Source organism: Coregonus clupeaformis, chromosome 5 (genome assembly GCF_020615455.1).
Source record: "Coregonus clupeaformis isolate EN_2021a chromosome 5, ASM2061545v1, whole genome shotgun sequence".
NCBI classification, from domain to species: domain Eukaryota; kingdom Metazoa; phylum Chordata; class Actinopteri; order Salmoniformes; family Salmonidae; genus Coregonus; species Coregonus clupeaformis.
The window spans coordinates 39,879,218-39,902,460 of record NC_059196.1 but is presented as its reverse complement, the minus strand read 5'-3'; the positions used below and the strand labels follow the sequence as shown (position 1 = coordinate 39,902,460).

At 42.9% G+C, this 23,243-nt stretch overlaps 1 protein-coding gene across 3 annotated transcripts in view; it reads right to left on the bottom strand.

The window, feature by feature from the left end:
* Window positions 1-216: 216 nt before the first annotated feature.
* The window catches only part of usp16 (ubiquitin specific peptidase 16), a 28,456-nt gene continuing 5,429 nt past the window's right edge, over window positions 217-23,243 (bottom strand). For 2 of the 3 annotated variants that reach the window (XM_041876746.1, XM_041876747.1), the window contains exons 10-19: window positions 22,202-22,277; window positions 18,954-19,045; window positions 18,691-18,744; window positions 17,941-18,129; window positions 13,565-14,105; window positions 11,118-11,336; window positions 6,188-6,282; window positions 3,569-3,655; window positions 3,166-3,316; window positions 217-970 (exon numbers count right to left, since the gene is read on the bottom strand). In XM_041876746.1, the coding sequence (XP_041732680.1) occupies window positions 849-970; window positions 3,166-3,316; window positions 3,569-3,655; window positions 6,188-6,282; window positions 11,118-11,336; window positions 13,565-14,105; window positions 17,941-18,129; window positions 18,691-18,744; window positions 18,954-19,045; window positions 22,202-22,277 (1,626 nt within the window). In that variant the 3' untranslated portion in view covers window positions 217-848. Of the gene's footprint in view, window positions 971-3,165; window positions 3,317-3,568; window positions 3,656-6,187; window positions 6,283-10,743; window positions 11,000-11,117; window positions 11,337-13,564; window positions 14,106-17,940; window positions 18,130-18,690; window positions 18,745-18,953; window positions 19,046-22,201; window positions 22,278-23,243 lie in introns of those variants that run through there. The other variant, XM_041876748.2, reaches the window with a different exon arrangement.

The window sequence follows — 23,243 nt, the reverse complement described above, 5'->3', positions numbered from 1 at the left end:
GCAGGTTTATTTTTGCTTTATACTGTGTAAACACACCAAGCAATCAGACAGATCAATCAACAAACTCCTCTGTTGTTTTAAAATGTCCAAGAGCATAGAATGGCTGCGTTCCGAATGGCACCCTATTTCCTATTTAGGTCTCTGATCAAAAGTAGTGCTCTATATATACGGTGCACTTTGGGACGCAGCCCCTCTGTGTATATATAGTCAGATATGTACAGTAAAAATGCGTTTTGTTTATTTTTCCTTTCTATGTCCTTGCTGATACAATTCATTAACACTTCAGGCAAAACATTTTCCTTTTGGGACATCCCCAGTTGTGGCATAATTATCATGATATTAACAAATTATCTTTGGTTGCGTGGCACCACATTGGCTACGTGGTGCACTACTTATGACCAGGGGCACTATGGGTTCTGGTCAAAAGTAGTGCACCACGTAGGGAATAGGGTGTCATTTGGGACACAGCAACCTTTCTACTGATTATAAAAACAAATACTCCACTCGTATTCCACTCTGCACTTCACCTGGCTACATGGTTGTCCCACAATACCAGCACTATGTCTCAGGCCAAAAAGTAGTGCACTATGTAGGGAATATGGGCATTTATAGTGCACTAAAGTTTGGCCAGAAGAGCCTCATAAGGCTGTATAATAAGGCTCTGGCCAAAAGTAGTGCACTATGGCTGCGTTTAAAAACAGCCAGCCAATTCTGATCTTTTGCCCAAGTATTGGAATAAGATCTGATTGGTCAAAAGACCCAATTCTTGTCAAAAGATGAGAACAGGGCTGCTTGTGTAAACACAGCCTGTGTAGGTAATTGGGTAGAATTTGTGGAGGTAGGCAGGTCTAGGAGATCCTCTCGTAGAATAGGAGGTAGGCTTGGGAGCTCTGCACTTTGCTCTCTGTGACTGGCTGCACACTGCTGTCACTCACATGGAACCACGCCCCTTTCACCGGCTCTGGCTGGCCTTGGGAGAGAAGGAAGGGGAGTGGTGCTAGTTTGTTTATTTACAAACAATGGAGAGAAAAAAAACAAGCTCATATTTTGGGGGTTCTGATGGGGTATGACAATTTAACTAAGCTCATGATGCATTTATAAAGTTATACTATTAAGAATCAAATGGCTAGTCTTTATATCAATAATTTCAATGCCCCAAAAATGGATGTAGCAAGACAGGTACATAAAAAGGGGCAATGTTTCCATTAACTTGTCCAGTGATTTTTTGTTGTTGTTGTCAACATTTAGAAAGTTTGCATAGAAATTAGACAAGAGTTGCCACGACGTGTTTCCACGAACTGTCTTGTGTTGGTAAAAACAGATGGCCGTAATGACGTCACACCTTCATTTTTTTAAATTTATTTTTATTTATTTTTTTAAATCTAGAATATCGAATAAAAATTGTAGTTGAGGTGTTTCCATTATCCTATTAGGCAAATTGCGCATTAATAAAGTAGCCTGTATGCCCTGCTCACCCATCATGTCTCCGGTAGCCTGCAAAAGCCAGCATGGATAGAATGCAAGAATGTACTAATATTTGCCATATTCTAATAATTCTCATGTGCCTACTTATCGCCACGCTGCACAGTAACTTGCACGCACGCAGGCCTAGATGATTTAAAAACAATAATGGTGAAACTTCAAAATTGCAATGTGAAGTAATTCAGGCATTCTTAAAAGTCAACACAATCCTTGTCCTGCAAATATTTTTTTTTTTTACATTGTTAAATAAATAGATTTTTGCTAACATTTAGAATTAAAAAATGTGGAGTGGAGCTTTATATTTAATAACATCAGGTGCCTCCGCATACCTTCCAAATTATTCGCCAATCATAATAAAATAAAATAAAAAACAACACTGTTTCCATCAACATTTGTTGCAATAAAGACAGTTAGGAAAACAGATAAAAACGCATTAGAAATATCTCGCTGCGTTTTGTAAACGCGGATCTAAAATGGTTCTTATTGTAATTTCTGCTCAGCGTCAGACTAATTCTGTGCTTCAGTTTCACTTCTAAACTCTGATGAGAATTCAAGAACAGCATTCTTATCAGCAGCTACTTTTCTCCTGTACTTTTCTCTCGGTGTAGCCAGCCTATTTTCCCCCAATAAAATGCTAGATTAACTTTAAGCAAAACATTAGGAAACGTAGCTGGTGGCTACATTATTTCGATGATAGGCCTAAACATTAGAAAATATGATGGCCACGCATTAATTTTTTTGCAAAAAATACCTTGCATTTTTCATCGTAAGCTCATTCACTTGTGCGGCTGCCAGCCAAATAGCGTTGCACTTCTGTTGTCATCTGATGAAAATGAAGCTATTTTCTGCCGAATGTTTTTGCACTAATGTATTTTCTGTGAAGGAAAACTATAGATGCACGTCCCTGATCACTCTGTTGAAGAAAAAAAAACACGACTTTCAATATAAAACGCGATCCCTGTCAATACACAGCTGGACTCCCCTGCTCCCACTTTCTGCTGTTTACAGACAAACAACTGACTGGCTCAACTGTTCTGGGGAACTATGAAAGCTTCATAATGTAAAATAATGTGACAGGTGAAATGAAGAACGTGATCTACTTTACCTCATAATGTACTGCACAAGTTGACTGCAGGTATTTAACTAAAAAAATTGCTACGAATATTAAACTGTATTGAAACATTTTAAAAGAAAAACCATCCCGTCGCTATTTCCAAATACCCCCGTATACCGCCCAAGACTATAGCCAGGGACCTCACGATATGCTATTATCAGGATACTTAGGTGCTGATACGATATGTATTGCGATTCTCACGATTCTATATGTATTGCGATTCGATACTGTGATTTTATTTGCGATTCGATGTTCCAACCATATTGCTCACCGAATGTCTGCTGCCGAGGGACAAGAGAGAGCCATGAGAAAACAAGTTTTGATCAGTCATTTAAAAAAAAAATGGCTCCCTAATTTTAAAAGATGATGAAGAATAAGCTATGATGGGGGAAAAAAAATAGAGTTTTGGTGCCAACTAGCGCAAAAATAATATTGCGATATTGCCGATACGATATATTGTCAAAAATAAAATCCCGATATGTAACTACCTATTTTTTGGATTGTTTCAATGACCATGCTCAGTACAAACCCAACAGCATGTGAATGATGTACATTAACAGTCGTCTTACCTTGTGTGCCCACTCCGTTGTGTGTAGTGGGGGAGGGGCAGTGACGTCTGGCTCTGACGTAAGCTGTATAATGGCCTCCTCTCATAGTCCCACAGTGTTCTACTATACCATAGAGACTGTACAGCACCTGAGATTCCCCCTCCGACACACCCTGAATACAAAACAATAGCATGTCAGAACAGAAACGCATCCATGTGAGCATTCTACAGTCACTACTGTGTGGTCATCTATAGGGTCCTCCGTTTTTCCTGACCAACGTCACCAGACCAGGAACAACTCAGGACTCTATGGTCCCCTAGCAACATAGTTTATACTAAAGATACAGAACAAAACATGGATGATTTATTTCCACATGTTGCTTATTAGAGTTTCATAAAAAATGTGTTATTTGTGTGTGTTTTACCTTGCATACGACAGAGCAGAACGGTGCTATGTCCAGAATGTGAGGGAAGTTAACATGGCTGTTCACCTTACACACACTGTATCCAATCTGGACCGGGACAGAGACAAGTTACACACTTGGAAATCACATACACTTTGGGGGGGGGGGGGGGTTTTGTGCCCCAACGGTGATAAAAACAATATATGGGAAACACAGGTACATTACTCTTCGGGGCTTTAGTGTTAATGACTCGTTGACATGACATTTAAAAGCAGCAATCAGCAGTTGAAAGAATAATAAAGCACACTCCCTGCCCCTGTTTTGGTAAACAGCTGAGGGACGGGGCTGGAGAAATGATACAACTCTGAGACTAATAGACAGACCTATGGATGCCAGGACTGACCATCCATGATATCAACATGATAGTTTGAACCATGTTTTGAGGCTGTACAGTTTTTTGTTTACACTTCGTTTGTTTACAAACATTGGGTTCTACGACAGTTGAACTAAAGCTCATGAGGCATTTACAGCGCCTTCGGAAAGTATTCAGACCCCTTGACTGTTTCCACATTTTGTTACGTTACAGCCTTATTCTACAATGGATTCAAAATAAAAAATAATCCTCAACAATCTACACACAATACCCCAGAATAACAAAGCAAAACAGATTGACATTTTTGCACATTTATTAAAAATAAAAAACAGAAATACCTTATTTACATACAAGTATTCAGATCCCATTGATCACCCTTGAGATGTTTCTACAACTTGATTGGAGTCCACCTGTGGTAAATTCAATTCATTGGACATGATTTGGAAAGGCACACACCTGTCTATATAAAGGTCCCACAGTTGACAGTGCATGTCAGAGCAAAAACCAAGCCATGAGGTCGAAGGAATTGTCCGTAAAGCTCCGAGACATGATTGTGTCGAGGCACAGATCTGGGGAAGGGTACCAAAACATTTCTGCAGCATTGAAGGTCCCCAAGAACACAGTGGCCTCCATCATTCTTAAATGGAAGAAGTTTGGAACCACCAAGACTCTTCCTAGAGCTGGCCGCCCGGCCAAACTGAGCAATCGGGGGAGAAGGGCCTTGGTCAGGGAGGTGACCAAGAACCCGATGGTCACTCTGATAGAGCTCCAGAGTTCCTCTGTTGAGATGGGAGAACCTTCCAGAAGGACAACCTTCTCTGCAGCACTCCACCAATCAGTCCTTTATGGTAGAGTGACCAGATGGAAGCCACTCCTCAGTAAAAGGCACATGACAGCCCGCTTGGAGTTTGCCAAAAGGCACTTAAATACTCTAAGACCATGAGAAACAAGATTCTCTGGTCTGATGAAATCAAACTTTTTGGCCTTCATGCTGTGGGAATGTGTTTCAGCGGCAGGGACTGGGAGTCTAGTCAGGATCAAGGCAAAGATGAACGGAGCAAAGTACAGAGAGATCCTTGATGAAAACCTGCTCCAGAGCACTCAGGACCTTAGACTGGGCGGAAGATTCACCTTCCAACAGGACAACGACCCTAAGCACACAGCCAAGACAATGCACGAGTGGCTTCGGGACAAGTCTCTGAATGTACTTGAGTGGCCCAGTCAGAGCTCGGACTTGAACCCGATCGAACATCTTTGGAGAGACCTGAAAATAGCTGTGCAGCGACGCTCCCCATCCAACCTGACAGAGCTTGAGAGGATCTACAAAGAAGAATGGGAGAAACTCCCCAAATACAGGTGTGCCAAGCTTGTAGCGTCATACCCAAGAAGACTCGATTCTGTAATCGCTGTACTGAGTAAAGGGTCTGAAGACTTATGTAAATGTCATATTTCTAAAAAAACAGTTTTTGCTTTTTCATTATTGGTTATTGTGTGTAGATTGATGAGGAAAAAAACAATTTAATTAATTTTAGAATAAGGCTGTAACCTAACAAAATGTGGAAAATGTCAAGGGGTCTGAATACTTTCCGAAGGCACTGTATAAGTTATATTCTTCAAGAATAAGTGGGTACATATCCGATTGAGCCGACATCTGCTGTGTTTACAGTGAATGCCATCTTCGCAAAAGCTGGGAACATTGGTTTTAAGATGCGCGTTGTCGACAGGGCTCTACAGATTAAATCCCGGCCAAGAGCTTGACTTTAATTGGATGCAGCATAAACGCTGAGCGTCGGTAAAGGTTGTTAGTAGGTCCGTCACGCTAATTGTGTAATCGTGTAACCAACAATTATGAATGAAAATATTCATTAAAATAATACAGTCATAACAGTAAAATTTTTTTTACAAAATAATAATAAATAAAAAAAGATCTACTTCATATTAAAGTCGACAAACTTTACCCAAAAGCAGCAAATTAAAAAGGTAGGTCTGGTTTACATCTAACAGCCGATAAAGTCTGACGTGCGGTTGAGACGGTTTCTGCGGTAACACAGGAGGATAACATGTGTAAACCAGGCTTACTTTTACTTTCCGGCTTTTGGATAAAGTTTGTGGTCTTGAAGCTAAAAAAAATACAAATACAAATAATAATAACAATAATAATAATAATAACAATAATAATAATAGCTATTTGAACGATTATAATGGTGACGAATAACCGTCATCCAAATGTCCATGACCGTCACAGCCCTAGTTGTTAAGAGGTTTACCTGCTGGAATCTCTTCAGGTGGAGGGTGAGCACCGGGGGGGAAGACGAGATCAGCATCTGCTTCAGACCATCTGTGTACACATTCTTCTTGGAGCCTAAACCACACACACACACACACACACACACACACACACACACACACACACACACACACACACACACACACACACACACACACACACACACACACACACACACACACACACACACACACACACACACACACACACACACACACACACACACACACATAGAGACAGACACACACACACACACACACACACACACACACACATAGACACACAGACACACACACACACACACACATAGCACACAGAGACACACACACACAGACACACACACACAGAGACACACACACACACACACACACAGACACACACACACACACACAGACACACAGACACACAGACACACACACACACACACACACACACACACACACACACACACACACACACAGACACACACACACACACATAGACACACAGACACACACACACACACACACGCTCCTTGTAAATACACATTGCCAGCCACTAGGGTTGGGCGATGTCGACCTTTGTCCTGTGGTGATTATGTACCCATAAAACAATTGTGATATACGATACTAATCGTCCCGTATTGGTCAACTCAAAACATGTTTGTTTTTTTCAGCCAAAAAAAAAAATGTAATCCGCTAAATGGAAAGTTGGGCTATATAGCACAAACTGGATGGATCATAACGAAATATAATGTTGTTAGACGAAAGATAATGTTGTTAAAGACTGGGCAAAGGCTAGTGCAGGCAATTCTTTTCTAATATTACTTTCTGCTGGAGGAGCTTCAGCATGGAGCATGGAGCATGTTTGTGTGTCTGTCTGTGTGTTTGTGTGTGTGTCTGTCTGTGTGTCTGTGTGTCTGTCTGTGTGTTTGTGTGTGTGTCTGTCTGTGTGTCTGTCTGTGTGTCTGTCTGTCTGTCTGTCTGTCTGTGTGTTGTGTCTGTCTGTCTGTCTGTGTGTTTGTGTGTGTGTCTGTCTGTGTGTCTGTCTGTGTGTCTGTCTGTGTGTTTGTGTCTGTCTGTCTGTGTGTTTGTGTGTGTGTCTGTCTGTGTGTGTGTGTGTCTGTGTGTGTGTTTGTGTGTGTGTCTGTCTGTGTGTCTGTCTGTGTGTCTGTCTGTCTGTCTGTGTGTTTGTGTCTGTCTGTCTGTGTGTTTGTGTGTGTGTCTGTCTGTGTGTGTGTGTATGTCTGTGTGTCTGTCTGTCTGTCTGTCTGTGTGTCTGTCTGTGTGTCTGTGTGTCTGTCTGTCTGTGTGTCTGTCTGTCTGTGGGTCTGTGTGTCTGTCTGTCTGTGTGTCTGTCTGTCTGTCTGTCTGTCTGTCTGTCTGTGTCTGTCTGTCTGTCTGTTGTCTGTGTGTCTGTCTGCGTGTCTGTCTGTCTGTCTGTCTGCGTGTCTGTCGCTCGCTGTGATGGAGCAGTGACTGTCGGATGAGGAACGGGCTGTGTTACCGTAGTGACATCATGGTCTGGATAGAAGCAGTCTACCGTCTTCACAACCGGATAATAAGTTGCTTTATTTCATAACAGAAAATGTTATTATATTGTTTATTTTATCTACCATAAAGCTGTGATTGACGACAGCCCATGCCTTTCTTTCTTGTTATTTTTGAAAGCCACAACTCTAGGACAACACCTTCGTCGCCTAGAATATTTGGGACATAAACTACTGTTGATAACCGTAACTGGTGGTAAAGCTTTTAAAATGGCCAGTAGGAGGTTATTGGCCATTTGGTTTTTCAACCTCGTTCGGAGGGATCTTCCCGGCCGCATGGATCATATCTTTCTTAATATGCTGTAACTTGATTAAACTGGTCATTAGATGTTTCTATAGGCTATTGGTGTAGTTGGATTAGTCATCATTAGTCCCTACCGTATGTTTTTAGGCAATTACTTTACAATAACTTTGAGATTGAACTCGATGTTATTCATTGTTTGATCGGGAGAAATACATGCACAAAACGACCAAACGTAGCCTTCATATAGCCTATCGAATGGAGAGAGAAGGGGATACAGACTAAGTTTTTTCTAAAACAACTCGACACAAGATAGTTAAGGGAGTGTCCGTTATAAAGAAACATTGAATTGGTTTAGGCTTTAGCCTAATGCCCGAGCATCCGATGGAGAAACAAATATTTTCTGACTGGACATTTAGCGCTGCTTTGGTGGAATTCTCCGCTCTGTCTGGCCTACATTTCTCTCTTGCGTTTTGTACACAATATAACATTTATTACATTTACATTTTACATTTTAGTCATTCAGCAGACGCTCTTATCCAGAGCGACTTACAGTTAAGTGAGTGCATACATTTTTCATACTGCCCCCCCAGTGGGAATCGAACCCACAAACCCTGGCGTTGCAAGCGCCATGCTCTACCAACTGAGCTACAGGCAAGAGAACATTCGTAAAGCCTACTTCACAAACAGGAGGGCCATATCTGAAGCCTATTAAAAGTTGCCCTTTTGGTTGTCTTGCTTTAGAAGGCCCAGGATCTCTATCATGCTATTTTCATTTTCCAGTGTGTCCATTTTACATTGCATTTTGGTCCTTGTCTTAAAACTAAACGTGTGCTGCCACTTTGGCCAGGTCTCTCTTGAAAAGAGGATTGTACCTCAACGAGAAAATAAAGGTTAAATAAATCAATACGTCCCATGTTTAAATGGACTTCAAGGCTCCTTTACCGAACATGCCTACAGCTAACAGCAGGTTGGTATGTAATAGTGGTGGGAAAAGTCAGTTCCATGCCAAATCCATGTAAACTCCGGTCAAAATAGATTTAAGTGTGATTCATCCATTTCCATATTGTTATCACCTCCCCAAGCCACAGAGATCAGTGTTTAGGAGGGGAAGTCCCCTTTACAGCATTTGGATTTTGCCCTTCTATAGAGCCCCACAGTGGAGGTGTCATAATACCCATAAATCCTAGCGGTGAAACAGGGAAACTGTTCCAATCGCTCCTCCACCATTCATCCCTCCCACAGGGAATTCCAGAAACACTCAAAACAAGGGCCGTGTTCCGCCCAAGCCCACCCTGGCGTGACGCCCCGACAACCATGCAAATCTCTCTCTATTACCATCTCCCTCTGTCTATTACCATCTCCCTCTGTCTATTACCATCTCCCTCTCTCTATTACCATCTCCCTCTGTCTATTACCATCTCCCTCTCTCTATTACCATCCCCTCTCTATTACCATCTCCCTCTCTCTATTACCATCTCCTCTCTCTATTACCATCTCCCTCTCTCTTACCATCTCCCTCTCTCTTACCATCTCCCTCTCTCTCTTACCATCTCCCTCTCTCTATTACCATCTCCCTCTCTCTACCATCTCCCTCTCTCTCTTACCATCTCCTCTCTCTATTACCATCTCCTCTCTCTATTACCATATCCCCTCTCTATTACCATATCCCTCTCTCTATTACCATCTCCTCCTCTATTACCATCTCCCTCTCTATTACCATCTCCCTCTCTCTATTACCATCTCCCTCTCTATTACCATCTCCCTCTCTCTATTACCATCTCCCTCTCTCTATTACCATCTCCCTCTCTCTATTACCATCTCCCTCTCTCTATTACCATCTCCCTCTCTCTATTACCATCTCCCTCTCTCTATTACCATCTCCCTCTCTCTATTACCATCTCCCTCTCTCTAATACCATCTCTCTCTCTCTAATACCATCTCTCTCTCTCTCTATTACCATCTCCCTCTCTCTATTACCATCTCCCTCTCTCTATTACCATCTCCCTCTCTCTATTACCATCTCCCTCTCTCTATTACCATCTCCCTCTCTCTATTACCATCTCCCTCTATTTATTGAAATAGGCTATAGCATGTAGGTTTAGGCTAATTACTCAGAATGTCACTTGTGTACTGTCCTGCTGCGTGCTGCCCTGCTGCGTACTGTCCTACTGTCCTGCTATGTGCTGTCCTACTGTCCTGCTATGTGCTGCCCTGCTGCGTACTGTCCTACTGTCCTGCTGTGTGCTGCCCTACTGCGTACTGCCCTGCTGCATACTGTCCTGCTGCGTACTGCCCTGCTGCATACTGTCCTGCTGCGTACTGTCCTGCTGTGTACCGTCCTGCTGCGTACTGTCCTGCTGCGTACTGTCCTGCTGCGTACTGTCCTGCTGTGTACTGTCCTGCTGTGTACTGTCCTGCTGTGTACTGTCCTGCTGCGTACTGTCCTGCTGCGTACTGTCCTGCTGTGTACTGTCCTGCTGCATACTGTCCTGCTGCATACTGTCCTGCTGCGTACTGTCCTGCTGCGTACCGTCCTGCTGCATACCGTCCTGCTGCATACCGTCCTGCTGCATACTGTCCTGCTGCATACCGTCTGCCGCATACTGTCCTGCTGCGTCTGTCCACGTCCTGCTGTGTGCTGCTGTGACTGTCCTGCTGCGTACTGTCCTGCTCGTGCACGTCCTGCTGCGTACTGTCCTGCTGTGTACTGTCCTGCTGTGTACTGTCCTGCTGCGTACTGCCCTGCTGCGTACTGTCCTGCTGCGTACCGTCCTGCTGCATACCGTCCTGCTGCATACCGTCCTGCTGCATACTGTCCTGCTGTGTGCTGCGAGACTCCATTCTTTACTGTGGGGCGCCAGTCAACTTCAAATAGGCTAAACCATCGTCTGTCACATCACAATGTCGTCACCATCGCTAGTCGATGCTATCGTAATATCGCCCAACCCTAACACACACACACACACACACCGTGGAAATCCATAGACCTAAACCATAGTGTACACACACACACATCAAGTCTGGAGCGGGACCAAACAGAACGACCATTCATATTCATTAGTTTAAAAGATCAATTCAATGAGAGAAAAAAAAAACATATGTTGGAAAAACATGGGACAGAATATTTCTAAAACGTACCTTCTGCAGCCTTGTTTTTGGTCTGTCTCTTGGTGCAGGTGACACAGAGAAGAGAGTTGTTCTGAGTGAGGTTCTCTACCTCTGTGAACTGGTACAGACAGGACTCCACAGAGCACTCGTGTTTCTCTGGCGCCGCCCTGGTGGCCAGCGTGTGAAAGGCCAGCTCAGGGTCCAGGTGAGAGACTGTGTACTCCTTCCCCTCCAGCTCAGTCTCCATTTCTATATTTAGGAATTACATTTTTAAATAAACATTAAACAAAATATAAATGTTTAGTAACTTTAAACAACACGATACAAACAGGACTATATGACATTGACATTCATACTAGTGGTTATATCCGCGGGGCGGGTTGGTTAAGGGTAATTAAATAGCGTGGCTGAAAGGCGGGTTGGTTAAGGGTCATTAAATAGCGTGGCTGAAGGGCGGGTTGGTTAAGGGTCATTAAATAGCGTGGCTGAAGGGCGGGTTGGTTAAGGGTAATTAAATAGCGTGGCTGAAGGGCGGGTTGGTTAAGGGTCATTAAATAGCGTGGCTGAAGGGCGGGTTGGTTAAGGGTCATTAAATAGCGTGGCTGAAGGGCGGGTTGCTGGCAGAATGAATAGAGAGAAAACGATACCTTAAAAAATCCATAAATGTATCATTTTTTTGCCATTTATATCTACAGTGCATTTGGAAAGTATTCAGACTCCTTCCCTTTTCCACATTTCGTTATGTTGCAGTCTTATTATAAAATGGATTAAATAAATAAAAATCCACATCAATCAACACACAATACCCCATAATGATGAAGTGAAAACAGTTTTCTTTTGTGTGCAAATTTATTACAAATAAAAAGCATGGTGGCAAAATGGACTTTATGTACATAAGTATTCAGACCCTTTGCTATGAGACTCGAAATTGAGCTCAGGTGCATCCTGTTTCCATTGATCATCCTTGAGATGTTTCTACAACTTGATTGGAGGCCACCTGTGGTAAATTCAATTGATTGGACATGATTTGGAAAGGCACACACCTGTCTATATAAGGTCCCACTGTTGACAGTGCATGTCAGAGCAAAAGCCAAGCCATGAGGTCGAAGGAATTGTCCGTAGAGCTCCGAGACAGGATTGTGTCGAGGCACAGATCTGGGGAAGGGTACCAAAACATTTCTGCAGCATTGAAGGTCCCCCAAGAACACAGTAGCTTCCATCATTCTTAAATGGAAGAAGTTTGGAACCACCAAGACTCTTCCTAGAGCTGGCCGCCCGGCCAAACTGAGCAATCGGGGGAGAAGGGCCTTGGTCAGGGAGGTGACCAAGAACCCGATGGTCACTCTGACCGAGCTCTAGAGTTCCAGAAGGACAACCATCTCTGCAGCACTCCACCAATCAGGCCTTTATGGTAGAGTGGCCAGACGGAAGCCACTCCTCAGTAAAAGGCACGACAGCCCGCTTGGAGTTTGCCAAAAGGCACCTAAAGGACTCTCAGACTATGAGAAACAAGATTCTCTGGTCTGATGAAACCAAGATTGAAGTCTTTGACCTGAATGCCAAGCGTCACATCTGGAGGAAACCTGGCACCATCCCTACGGTGAAGCATGGTGGTGGCAGCATCATGCTGTGGGGATGTTTTTCAGCGGCAGGGACTGGGAGACTAGTCAGGATCGAGGGAAAGATGAACGGAGCAAAGTACAGAGAGATCCTTGATGAAAACCTTCTCCAGAGCGCTCAGGACCTCAGACTGGGGGGGAAGGTTCACCTTCCAACAGGACAACGATCCTAAGCACACAGCCAAGACAACACAGTGGCTTCGGGAAAAGTCTCTGAATGTCCTTGAGTGGCCCAGCCAGAGCTCAGACTTGAACCCGATCAAACATCTCTGTAGAGACCTGAAAATAGCTGTGCAGCGACGCTCCCCATCCAACCTGACAGAGCTTGAGAGGATCTCCAAAGAAGAATGGGAGAAACTCTCCAAATACAGGTGTGCCAAGCTTGTAGCGTCATACCCAAGAAGACTCAAGGTTGCCAAAGGTGCTTCAACAAAGTACTGAGTAAAGGGTCTGAATACTTATGTAAATGTGATATTTCAGTAAAATAAATAAAATAAAAAATATTTGCAAACATTTCTAAAAACCTATTTTTGCTTTGTCATTATGGGGTATTGTGTGTAGATTGATGAGGGAAAAAAAAACATTTCAGTTCTAATCCATTTTAGAACAAGGTTGTAACGTAACAAAATGTGGAAAAAGTCTGTGGGGTCTGAATACTTTCCGAATGCACTGTATAGGCAACGTTGGTACCTGACTGTCTGTGCTCCAAATAGCCTACATTATTATTATATATATTTTTTTAATGTTATTGCATTGTCTTCCCGGTCCCTAAACGTCTTTCGCTCTGCAATAAAGCAAAAAGGTGAAAAATAAAACGTAGGGGTCAGAAGAAGAGCCCTGGTCAAAACGCAGCATTACCTGTCTCAGCAGACGTGTCTCCGTCTCCACCCCCAAGCTCCAGGTCTGTGTCCTCAGAGGCTAGGAAAGCTTCGTTCAGAGATAGTTCACCCAGCTTGTCTGTCACTTTGGTCTCTTCCTCCTCTTCATCTCCAGACGGTTTGGCTGCGTCACCATCATCATCCTCCTCCTCCTCCTCTCCTCTCTGTTCAGCCTCGTGTCCGTCTCCTTTTACGACCCCCTCAGTGGACTGGGGACTCTGCTCTTCTGACATCACAGTGGAGTGGTTGTTGGACACAGACCATATAGCCACTGGTTCACAATCCTCCTCCTCCTCTTTCTCTCTGTGCCCAGCCCCCTGAGGTTTCTCTTGGTCCTGCTCTGAGGGAGCAGCCTCGGACCTCTCGGCCTCTGATGATTGGTTCTCACCCAGAGACTCCTCCTCCACTCCCTCTGCATCCTTCCCTTCCTCCCCTTCCTCTGCTGGGGATGGGCTCTCCGCGGTGTTCTCCGAAGGTGTGAGGCTGTCCAGGGTGACTAGCGTCTGCTGACGTCTCTGGTTCTGTGGACACAGACAGGACACAGACATTAGAGTGTGGTTAACATGCTCAAAGCTAATACAGAAAGAAAAGGCTGTCCACACTGCTTTAATACAGCTACTGCTTTAATACATCAACTGCTTTAACACTGCTACCTCACTTCTACTGCTTTAATACAGCTACTGCTTTAATACAGCTACCTCACTGCTACTGCTTTAATACTGCTACTGCTTTAATACAGCTACCACACTGCTACTGCTTTAATACAGCTACAACACTGCTACTGCTTTAATACATCTACTGCTTTAATACTGCTACCTCACTGCTACTGCTTTAATACATATACTGCTTTAATACTGCTACCACACTGCTACTGCTTTAATACTGCTACTGCTTTAATACAGCTACCACACTGCTACTGCTTTAATACAGCTACAACACTGCTACTGCTTTAATACATCTACTGCTTTAATACAGCTACTGCTTTAATACTGCTACCTCACTTCTACTGCTTTAATACAGCTACTGCTTCAATACAGCTACCACACTACTACTGCTTTAATACAGCTACTGCTTAAATACATCTACTGCTTTAATACAGCTACTGCTTTAATACTGCTACCTCACTGCTACTGCTTCAATACAGCTACTGCTTCAATACAGCTACCACACTGCTACTGCTTTAATACTTCTACTGCTTTAATACAGCTACTGCTTCAATACAGCTACCACACTGCTACTGCTTTAATACAGCTACTGCTTTAATACAGCTACTGCTTTAATACAGCTACCACACTTCTACTGCTTTAATACAGCTACTGCTTTAATATTGCTACCTCTCTGCTACTGCTTTAATACATATACTGCTTTAATACTGCTACCTCACTGCTACTGCTTTAATACAGCTACCACACTGCTACTGCTTTAATACTGCTACTGCTTTAATACAGCTACCACACTGCTACTGCTTTAATACTGCTACTGCTTTAATACAGCTACTGATTGAATACTGCTACCACACTTCTACTGCTTTAATACAGCTACTGATTTAATACAGCTACTGCTTTAATACAGCTACCATACTTCTACTGCTTTAATACATCTACTGCTTTAATACAGCTACCATACTTCTACTGCTTTAATACAGCTACTGCTTTAATACAGCTACTGCGTTAATACAGCTACCATACTTCTACTGCTTTAATACATCTACTGCTTTAATACAGCTACCACGCTGCTACTGCTTTAATACAGCTACTGCTTTAATACAGCTACCACACCTCTACTGCTTTAATACAGCTACTGCTTCAATACAGCTACCACACTGCTACTGCTTTAATACATCTACTGCTTTAATACAGCTACCACGCTGCTACTGCTTTAATACAGCTACTGATTTAATACAGCTACCACACTGCTACTGCTTTAATACAGCTACTGCTTTAATACAGCTACCACACTGCTACTGCTTTAATACAGCTACTGCTTTAATACTGCTACCACACTGCTACTGCTTTAATACAGCTACTGCTTTAATACAGCTACCATACTTCTACTGCTTTAATACAGCTACTGCTTTAATACAGCTACTGCGTTAATACAGCTACCATACTTCTACTGCTTTAATACATCTACTGCTTTAATACAGCTACCACGCTGCTACTGCTTTAATACAGCTACTGCTTTAATACAGCTACCACACCTCTACTGCTTTAATACAGCTACTGCTTCAATACAGCTACCACACTGCTACTGCTTTAATACAGCTACTGCTTTAATACAGCTACCACACTGCTACTGCTTTAATACAGCTACTGATTTAATACAGCTACCACACTGCTACTGCTTTAATACAGCTACTGCTTTAATACAGCTACCACACTGCTACTGCTTTAATACAGCTACTGCTTTAATACTGCTACCACACTGCTACTGCTTTAATACAGCTACTGCTTTAATACAGCTACCACACCTCTACTGCTTTAATACAGCTACTGCTTTAATACAGCTACTGCTTTAATACTGCTACCACGCTGCTACTGCTTTAATACAGCTACTGCTTTAATACAGCTACCACACTGCTACTGCTTTAATACAGCTACTGTTTTAATACAGCTACTGCTTTAATACTGCTACCACGCTGCTACTGCTTTAATACAGCTACTGCTTTAATACAGCTACCACACTGCTACTGCTTTAATACTGCTACTGCTTTAATACAGCTACCATACTTCTACTGCTTTAATACAGCTACTGATTGAATACTGCTACCACACTTCTACTGCTTTAATACAGCTACTGATTTAATACAGCTACTGCTTTAATACAGCTACTGCTTTAATACAGCTACTGCTTTAATACAGCTACCATACTTCTACTGCTTTAATACAGCTACTGCTTTAATACAGCTACTGCGTTAATACAGCTACCATACTTCTACTGCTTTAATACATCTACTGCTTTAATACAGCTACCACGCTGCTACTGCTTTAATACAGCTACTGCTTTAATACAGCTACCACACCTCTACTGCTTTAATACAGCTACTGCTTCAATACAGCTACCACACTGCTACTGCTTTAATACATCTACTGCTTTAATACAGCTACCACGCTGCTACTGCTTTAATACAGCTACTGCTTTAATACAGCTACCACACTGCTACTGCTTTAATACAGCTACTGATTTAATACAGCTACCACACTGCTACTGCTTTAATACAGCTACTGATTTAATACAGCTACCACACTGCTACTGCTTTAATACAGCTACTGCTTTAATACTGCTACCACACTGCTACTGCTTTAATACAGCTACTGCTTTAATACAGCTACCACACCTCTACTGCTTTAATACAGCTACTGCTTCAATACAGCTACCACACTGCTACTGCTTTAATACATCTACTGCTTTAATACAGCTACCATGCTGCTACTGCTTTAATACAGCTACTGCTTTAATACAGCTACCACACTGCTACTGCTTTAATACAGCTACTGATTTAATACAGCTACCACACTGCTACTGCTTTAATACACCTACTGCTTTAATACAGCTTCCACACTTCTATTGCTTTAATACAGCTAATGCTTTAATACTGCAACTGCTTTCATATTTCTACTGCTTCCACACTGCTACAATACTTCTGCTTTAATACTACTACTGCTGCTTTAATACTTATATTGCTTCTACTTTAATACTGCATTGACAATGTATGCTACACAAATGGCACCCTATTCCCTATATAGTGCACTACGTTTGACCAGATGGCCCATTCTCTCTGTACTTTAGCACACATGGACTCACACACGTACACACCACACACACCCATACACACTCACACCAACACACACCTATACACACACACACACACACACACACACCAACACAGACATACACACTCACGTACACACCAACACAGACATACACACACATGCTACACACCCACACATCACAACTGCTGCTACCAGACTCTTATTATTATTGCTAATACTGAACTATTTAAACACTTGCCCCTCAATCCCCCCTTCCCTGACACACGTGTAAATATTGGACTATAAACTGGGCCTTCCTGTACGATACTAAAATGTTTATGCTGTTCTACTGAGTAATTTACTTTATGTTCCTATTCTTATAATGGTAGTATTTCTTATTGTTGTTGCGTTGTCCAGAAGGAACCTGCCTGTAAGCATTTAGTTGGACAGAGTATACCATGTGTATCCTGTACATATGACTAATAAAACTTGAAACTTTATAGTGCACTATTCACTGAGCTCTGCTCAAAAGTAGTGCACTATATCATAAAATAGAAATCACAAGTTTATTGAGAACAGGGTACCAGAATGTTCCTAACTGTACCTTGGCCTGTTTCTTGGCCTGTTTCTTCTGCTTCTTCTGCTGGTACTTGCTGCCCACGCCAGTAGGAAGGTCATCACTGTCACCGTTGGTCATGGAGACAGGGCTAGGGCTGTCTCCGTTATTATATTTCACCTTACTGCTAGCCTTCTGGTTCCCTGTTCCGTTCTTCTGACTCTTCTTCCTGTAGGCCTGAGAGACAGCAGCAACCATGACGTTAAAGCAGTATAGCATAACGGTAACATGCCATAGCATAACATGGCATAGCATAGCATAACATAGCATGGCATGGCATGGCATAGCATAACATAGCATAACATAGCATAGCATGGCATAGCACAACATGGCATAACATGAACCATAAACAGCTAGGCTATACCCAGAAGATAAACGGCTGGTAAAACGTCAAGGAAATGTCCTCATCCATCATGGAATGACAGCATGTTTTGATGATGTCATACACAGCTAGTGTACATGTTGTTTTCATCCACAGCCAGTGCACGTTTTCATGATGTCATACACAGCCAGCGCACGTTTTCATGATGTCATACACAGCCAGTGCACGTTTTCATGATGTCATACACAGCCAGTGTACATGTTGTTTTCATACGCAGCCAGTGCACGTTTTCATGATGTCATACACAGCCATCATACACAGCCAGCGCACACGTTTTCATGCCATACGTAGCCAGTGCTCGTTTTCATGATGTCATACACAGCCAGCGTACAAAAAGACAAACCTATCATCATTACCTGGTCTGAGACAGGAAGAGACAGATCCAGAAACATCTCCTTGACCAAAGACACCTACAAAATAAACAACAGACATGCAACATATGGATGTGTTGTGGTTGTTGTTGTTGTTAGGGGTCAAAAGGTGTTCACAGGGGATGGATGACCTTTAGTATCGTTCAGTTCTTGGCTTCATGCTCTGACAGTTGGTGTAACAGGTTAGAAACTCAAGCTAAGTGGATTTTGATCCGTTCGTTTTCTGTCTCTTAGGTTTCTGTACGTACCGTCTTGCATTGCTGACACATGACCGTGCTGGTCATCTCCCCACCAAACACCTGGTCAACAAAGTTACTAGGAGCTCCCTTCTTCTCATACTCTGAAACAGACAAACCACAACATGGATACCGAAGGATAGACCCAAGGGACGTACTGGACTAAGGAAGCCTGGGAGAGTTACCTACACGGTATGTCATATCCTATAGTATCGTAAGTTGTCCAAATTCGTGGAATATCAATCTAAAATCAATCAAAATGTATTTACAGTGCATTCGGAAAGTATTCAGACCCCTTGACTTTTTCCACATTTTGTTACGTTACAGCCTTATTCTATAATGGATTTTTAAAAAATAATCCTCAAACTACACACAATACCCCATAATGACAAAGCAAAAAAAGGTTTAGAAAATGTTTGCAAATTTATTAAAAATTAAAAAAACTGAAATACCTTATTTACAGTTGATGTCGGAAGTTTACATACACCTTAGCCAAATACATTTAAACTCAGTTTTTCACAATTCCTGACATTTAATCCTAGTAAAAATTCCCTCTTAGGTCAGTTAGGATCACCACTTTATTTTAAAAATGTGAAATGTCAGAATAACAGTTGAGAGAATGATTTATTTCAGCTTTTATTTATTTCATCACATTCCCAGGGGGTCAGAAGTTTACATACACTCAATTAGTATTTGGTAGCATTGCCTTTAAATTATTTAACTTGGGTCAAACGATTCGGTAGCCTTCCACAAGCTTCCCACAATTAGTTGGGTGAATTTTGGCCCATTCCTCCTGACAGAGCTGGTGTAACTGAGTCAGGTTTGTAGGCCTCCTTGCTCGCACACACTTTTTCAGTTCTGCCCACACATTTTCTATAGGATTGAGGTCAGGGCTTTGTGATGGCCACTCCAATACCTTGACTTTGTTGTCCTTAAGCCATTACTTTGGAAGTATGCTTGGGTTCATTGTCCATTTGGAAGACCCATTTTCGACCAAGCTTTAACTTCCTGACTGATGTCTTGAAATGTTGCTTCAATATATCCACATCATTTTCCGTCCTCATGATGCCATCTATTTTGTGAAGTGCACCAGTCCCTCCTGCAGCAAAGCACCCCCACAGCATGATGCTGCCACCCCCGTGCTTCACGGTTGAGATGGTGTTCTTCGGCTTGCAAGCCTACCCCTTTTTCCTCCAAACATAACGATGGTCATTATGGCCAAACAGTTCTATTTTTGTTTCATCAGACCAGAGGACATTTCTCCAAAAAGTATGATCTTTGTCCCCATGTGCAGTAGAAAACCGTAGTCTGGCTTTTTTATGGCAGTTTTGGAGCAGTGGCTTCTTCCTTGCTGAGCGGCCTTTCATGTTATGTCGATATAGGACTTGTTTTACTGTGGATATAGATACTTTTGTACCTGTTTCCTCCAGCATCTTCACAAGGTCCTTCACTGTTGTTCTGGGATTGATTTGCACTTTTCGCATCAAAGTACGTTCATCTCTAGGAGACAGAACGCGTCTCCTTCCTGAGCGGTATGACAGCTGCGTGGTCCCATGGTGTTTATACTTGCGTACTATTGTTTGTACAGATGAACGTGGTATCTTCAGGCGTTTGGAAATTGCTCCCAAGGATGAACCAGACTTGTGGAGGTTTACACATTTTTTTCTGAGGTCTTGGCTGATTTCTTTTGATTTTCCCATGATGCCAAGCAAAGAGGCACTGCGTTTGAAGGTAGGCCTTGAAATACATCCACAGGTACACCTCCAATTGACTCAAATTATGTCAATTAGCCTATCAGAAGCTTCTAAAGCCATGACATCATTTTCTGGAATTTTCCAAGTTGTTTGAAGGCACAGTCAACTTAGTGTATGTAAACTTCTGACCCACTGGAATTGTGATACTGTGAATTATAAGAGAAATAATCTGTCTGAAGGAATTGTCCGTAGAGCTCTGAGACAGGATTGTGTTGAGGCACAGATCTGGGGAAGGGTACCAAAACATTTCCGCAGCATTCAAGGTCCCTAAGAACACAGTGGCCTCCATCATTCTTAAATGGAAGAAGTTTGGAACCACCAAGACCCTTCCTAGAGCTGGCCGCCCGGCCAAACTGAGGAATCGGGGGACAAGGGCCTTGGTCAGGGAGGTGACCAAGAACCCGATGGTCACTCTGACAGAGCTCCAGAGTTCCTCTGTGGAGATGGGAGAACCTTCCAGAAGGACAACCAACTCTGCAGCACTCCAACAATCAGGCCTATATGGTAGAGTGGCCAGACGGAAGCCACTCCTCAGTAAAAGGCACATGACAGCCCGCTTGGAGTTTACCAAAAGGCACCTAAAGGACTCTCAGACCATGAGAAACAAGATTCTCTGGTCTGATGAAACCAAGATTGAACTCTTTGACCCGAATGCCAAGCGTCACGTCTGGAGGAAACCAGGCACCGCTCATCATCACCTGGCCAATACCATCCCTACGGTGAAGCATGGTGGTGGCAGCATCATGCTGTGGGGATGTTTTTCAGCAGCAGGGACTGGGAGACTAGTCAGGATCGAGGGAAAGATGAATGCCGCCAAGTACAGAGATCCTTGATGAAAACCTGCTCCAGAGCGCTCAGGACCTCAGACTGGGGCGAAGGTTCACCTTCCAACAGGACAACGACTCTAAGCACACAGCCAAGACAATGCAGGAGGGGCTTTGGTATAAAGTATCTGAATGTCCTTGAGTGGCCCAGCCAGAGCTCGGACTTGAACCCGATCGAACATCTCTGGAGAGACCTGAAAATAGCTGTGCAGCGACGCTCCCCATCCAACCTGACAGAGCTTGAGAGGATCTGCAGAGAAGAATGGGAGAAACTCCCCAAATACAGGTGTGCCAAGCTTGTAGGGTCATACCCAAGATGACTCGAGGCTGTAATCGCTGCCAAAGATGCTTCAACAAAGTACTGAGTAAAGGGTCTGAATACTGAATGTCATATTTCCGTTTATTTTTTATTTTTTATAAACTTGCAAAAATCTCTAAAAAAACGTTTTTTTGCTTTGCCATTATTGGGTAGTGTGTGTAGATTGATGAGGGGAAAAAAACTATGTAATCAATTTTTGAATAAGGCTGTAACATTTTGAAAAAGTGAAGGGGGTCTGAATACTTTCCGATTGCACTGTTTAAAGCCCTTTTTACATCAGCAGTTGTCACAAAGTGCTTTTCAGATACCCAGCCTAAAAAACCCAAACAGGAAGCAATGCAGAGGCGGAACCACTAGCCTTACCCTTGACTAAAGTCTTAGATTGTTCAGCATCTCTTCCATGTTTTTTCAGTGCTTCCGATATTCCAGAGCTCAGTCTCTGGAGAGAGAGGATGAGACGTGTATATAATGCTACAGCAAAACAGGATTTCATTTAGAGGAAAGGGAAATGTAATTTGTGAGGCTTGGTACAAATTCATCCTGTTCAGCTAAATAACCGTAATAAATTTACATCCCAATGTTCGAACTAAATATGTTGAATTATAAACAGATCATTACATCTTTAAAGATCACTAAAACAGTTACAGTGAGGGAAAAAAGTATTTGATCCCCTGCTGATTTTGTACGTTTGCCCACTGACAAAGAAATGATCAGTCTATAATTTTAAATGGTAGGTTTATTTGAACAGTGAGAGACAGAATGCCAACAATAAAATCAAGAAAAACGCATGTCAAAAATGTTATGAATTGACATGCATTTTAATGAGGGAAATAAATATTTGACCCCTCTGCAAAACATGACTTAGTACTTGGTGGCAAAACCCTTGTTGGCAATCACAGAGGTCAGACGTTTCTTGTAGTTGGCCACCAGGTTTGCACACATCTCAGGAGGGATTTTGTTCCACTCCTCTTTGCAGATCTTCTCCGAGTCATTAAGGTTTCGAGGTTGACGTTTGGCAACTCAAACCTTCAGCTCCCTCCACAGATTTTCTATGGGGTTAAGGTCTGGAGACTGGCTAGGCCACTCCAGGACCTTAATGTGCTTCTTCTTGAGCCACTCCTTTGTTGCCTTGGCCATGTGTTTTGGGTCATTGTCATGCTGGAATACCCATCCACGACCCATTTTCAATGCCCTGGCTGAGGGAAGGAGGTTCTCACCCAAGATTTGACGGTACATGGCCCCGTCCATCGTCCCTTTGATGCAGTGAACTTGTCCTGTCCCCTTAGCAGAAAAAACACCCCCAAAGCATAATGTTTCCACCTCCATGTTTGACGGTGGGGATGGTGTTCTTGGGGTCATAGGCAGCATTCCTCCTCCTCCAAACACGGCGAGTTGAGTTGATGCC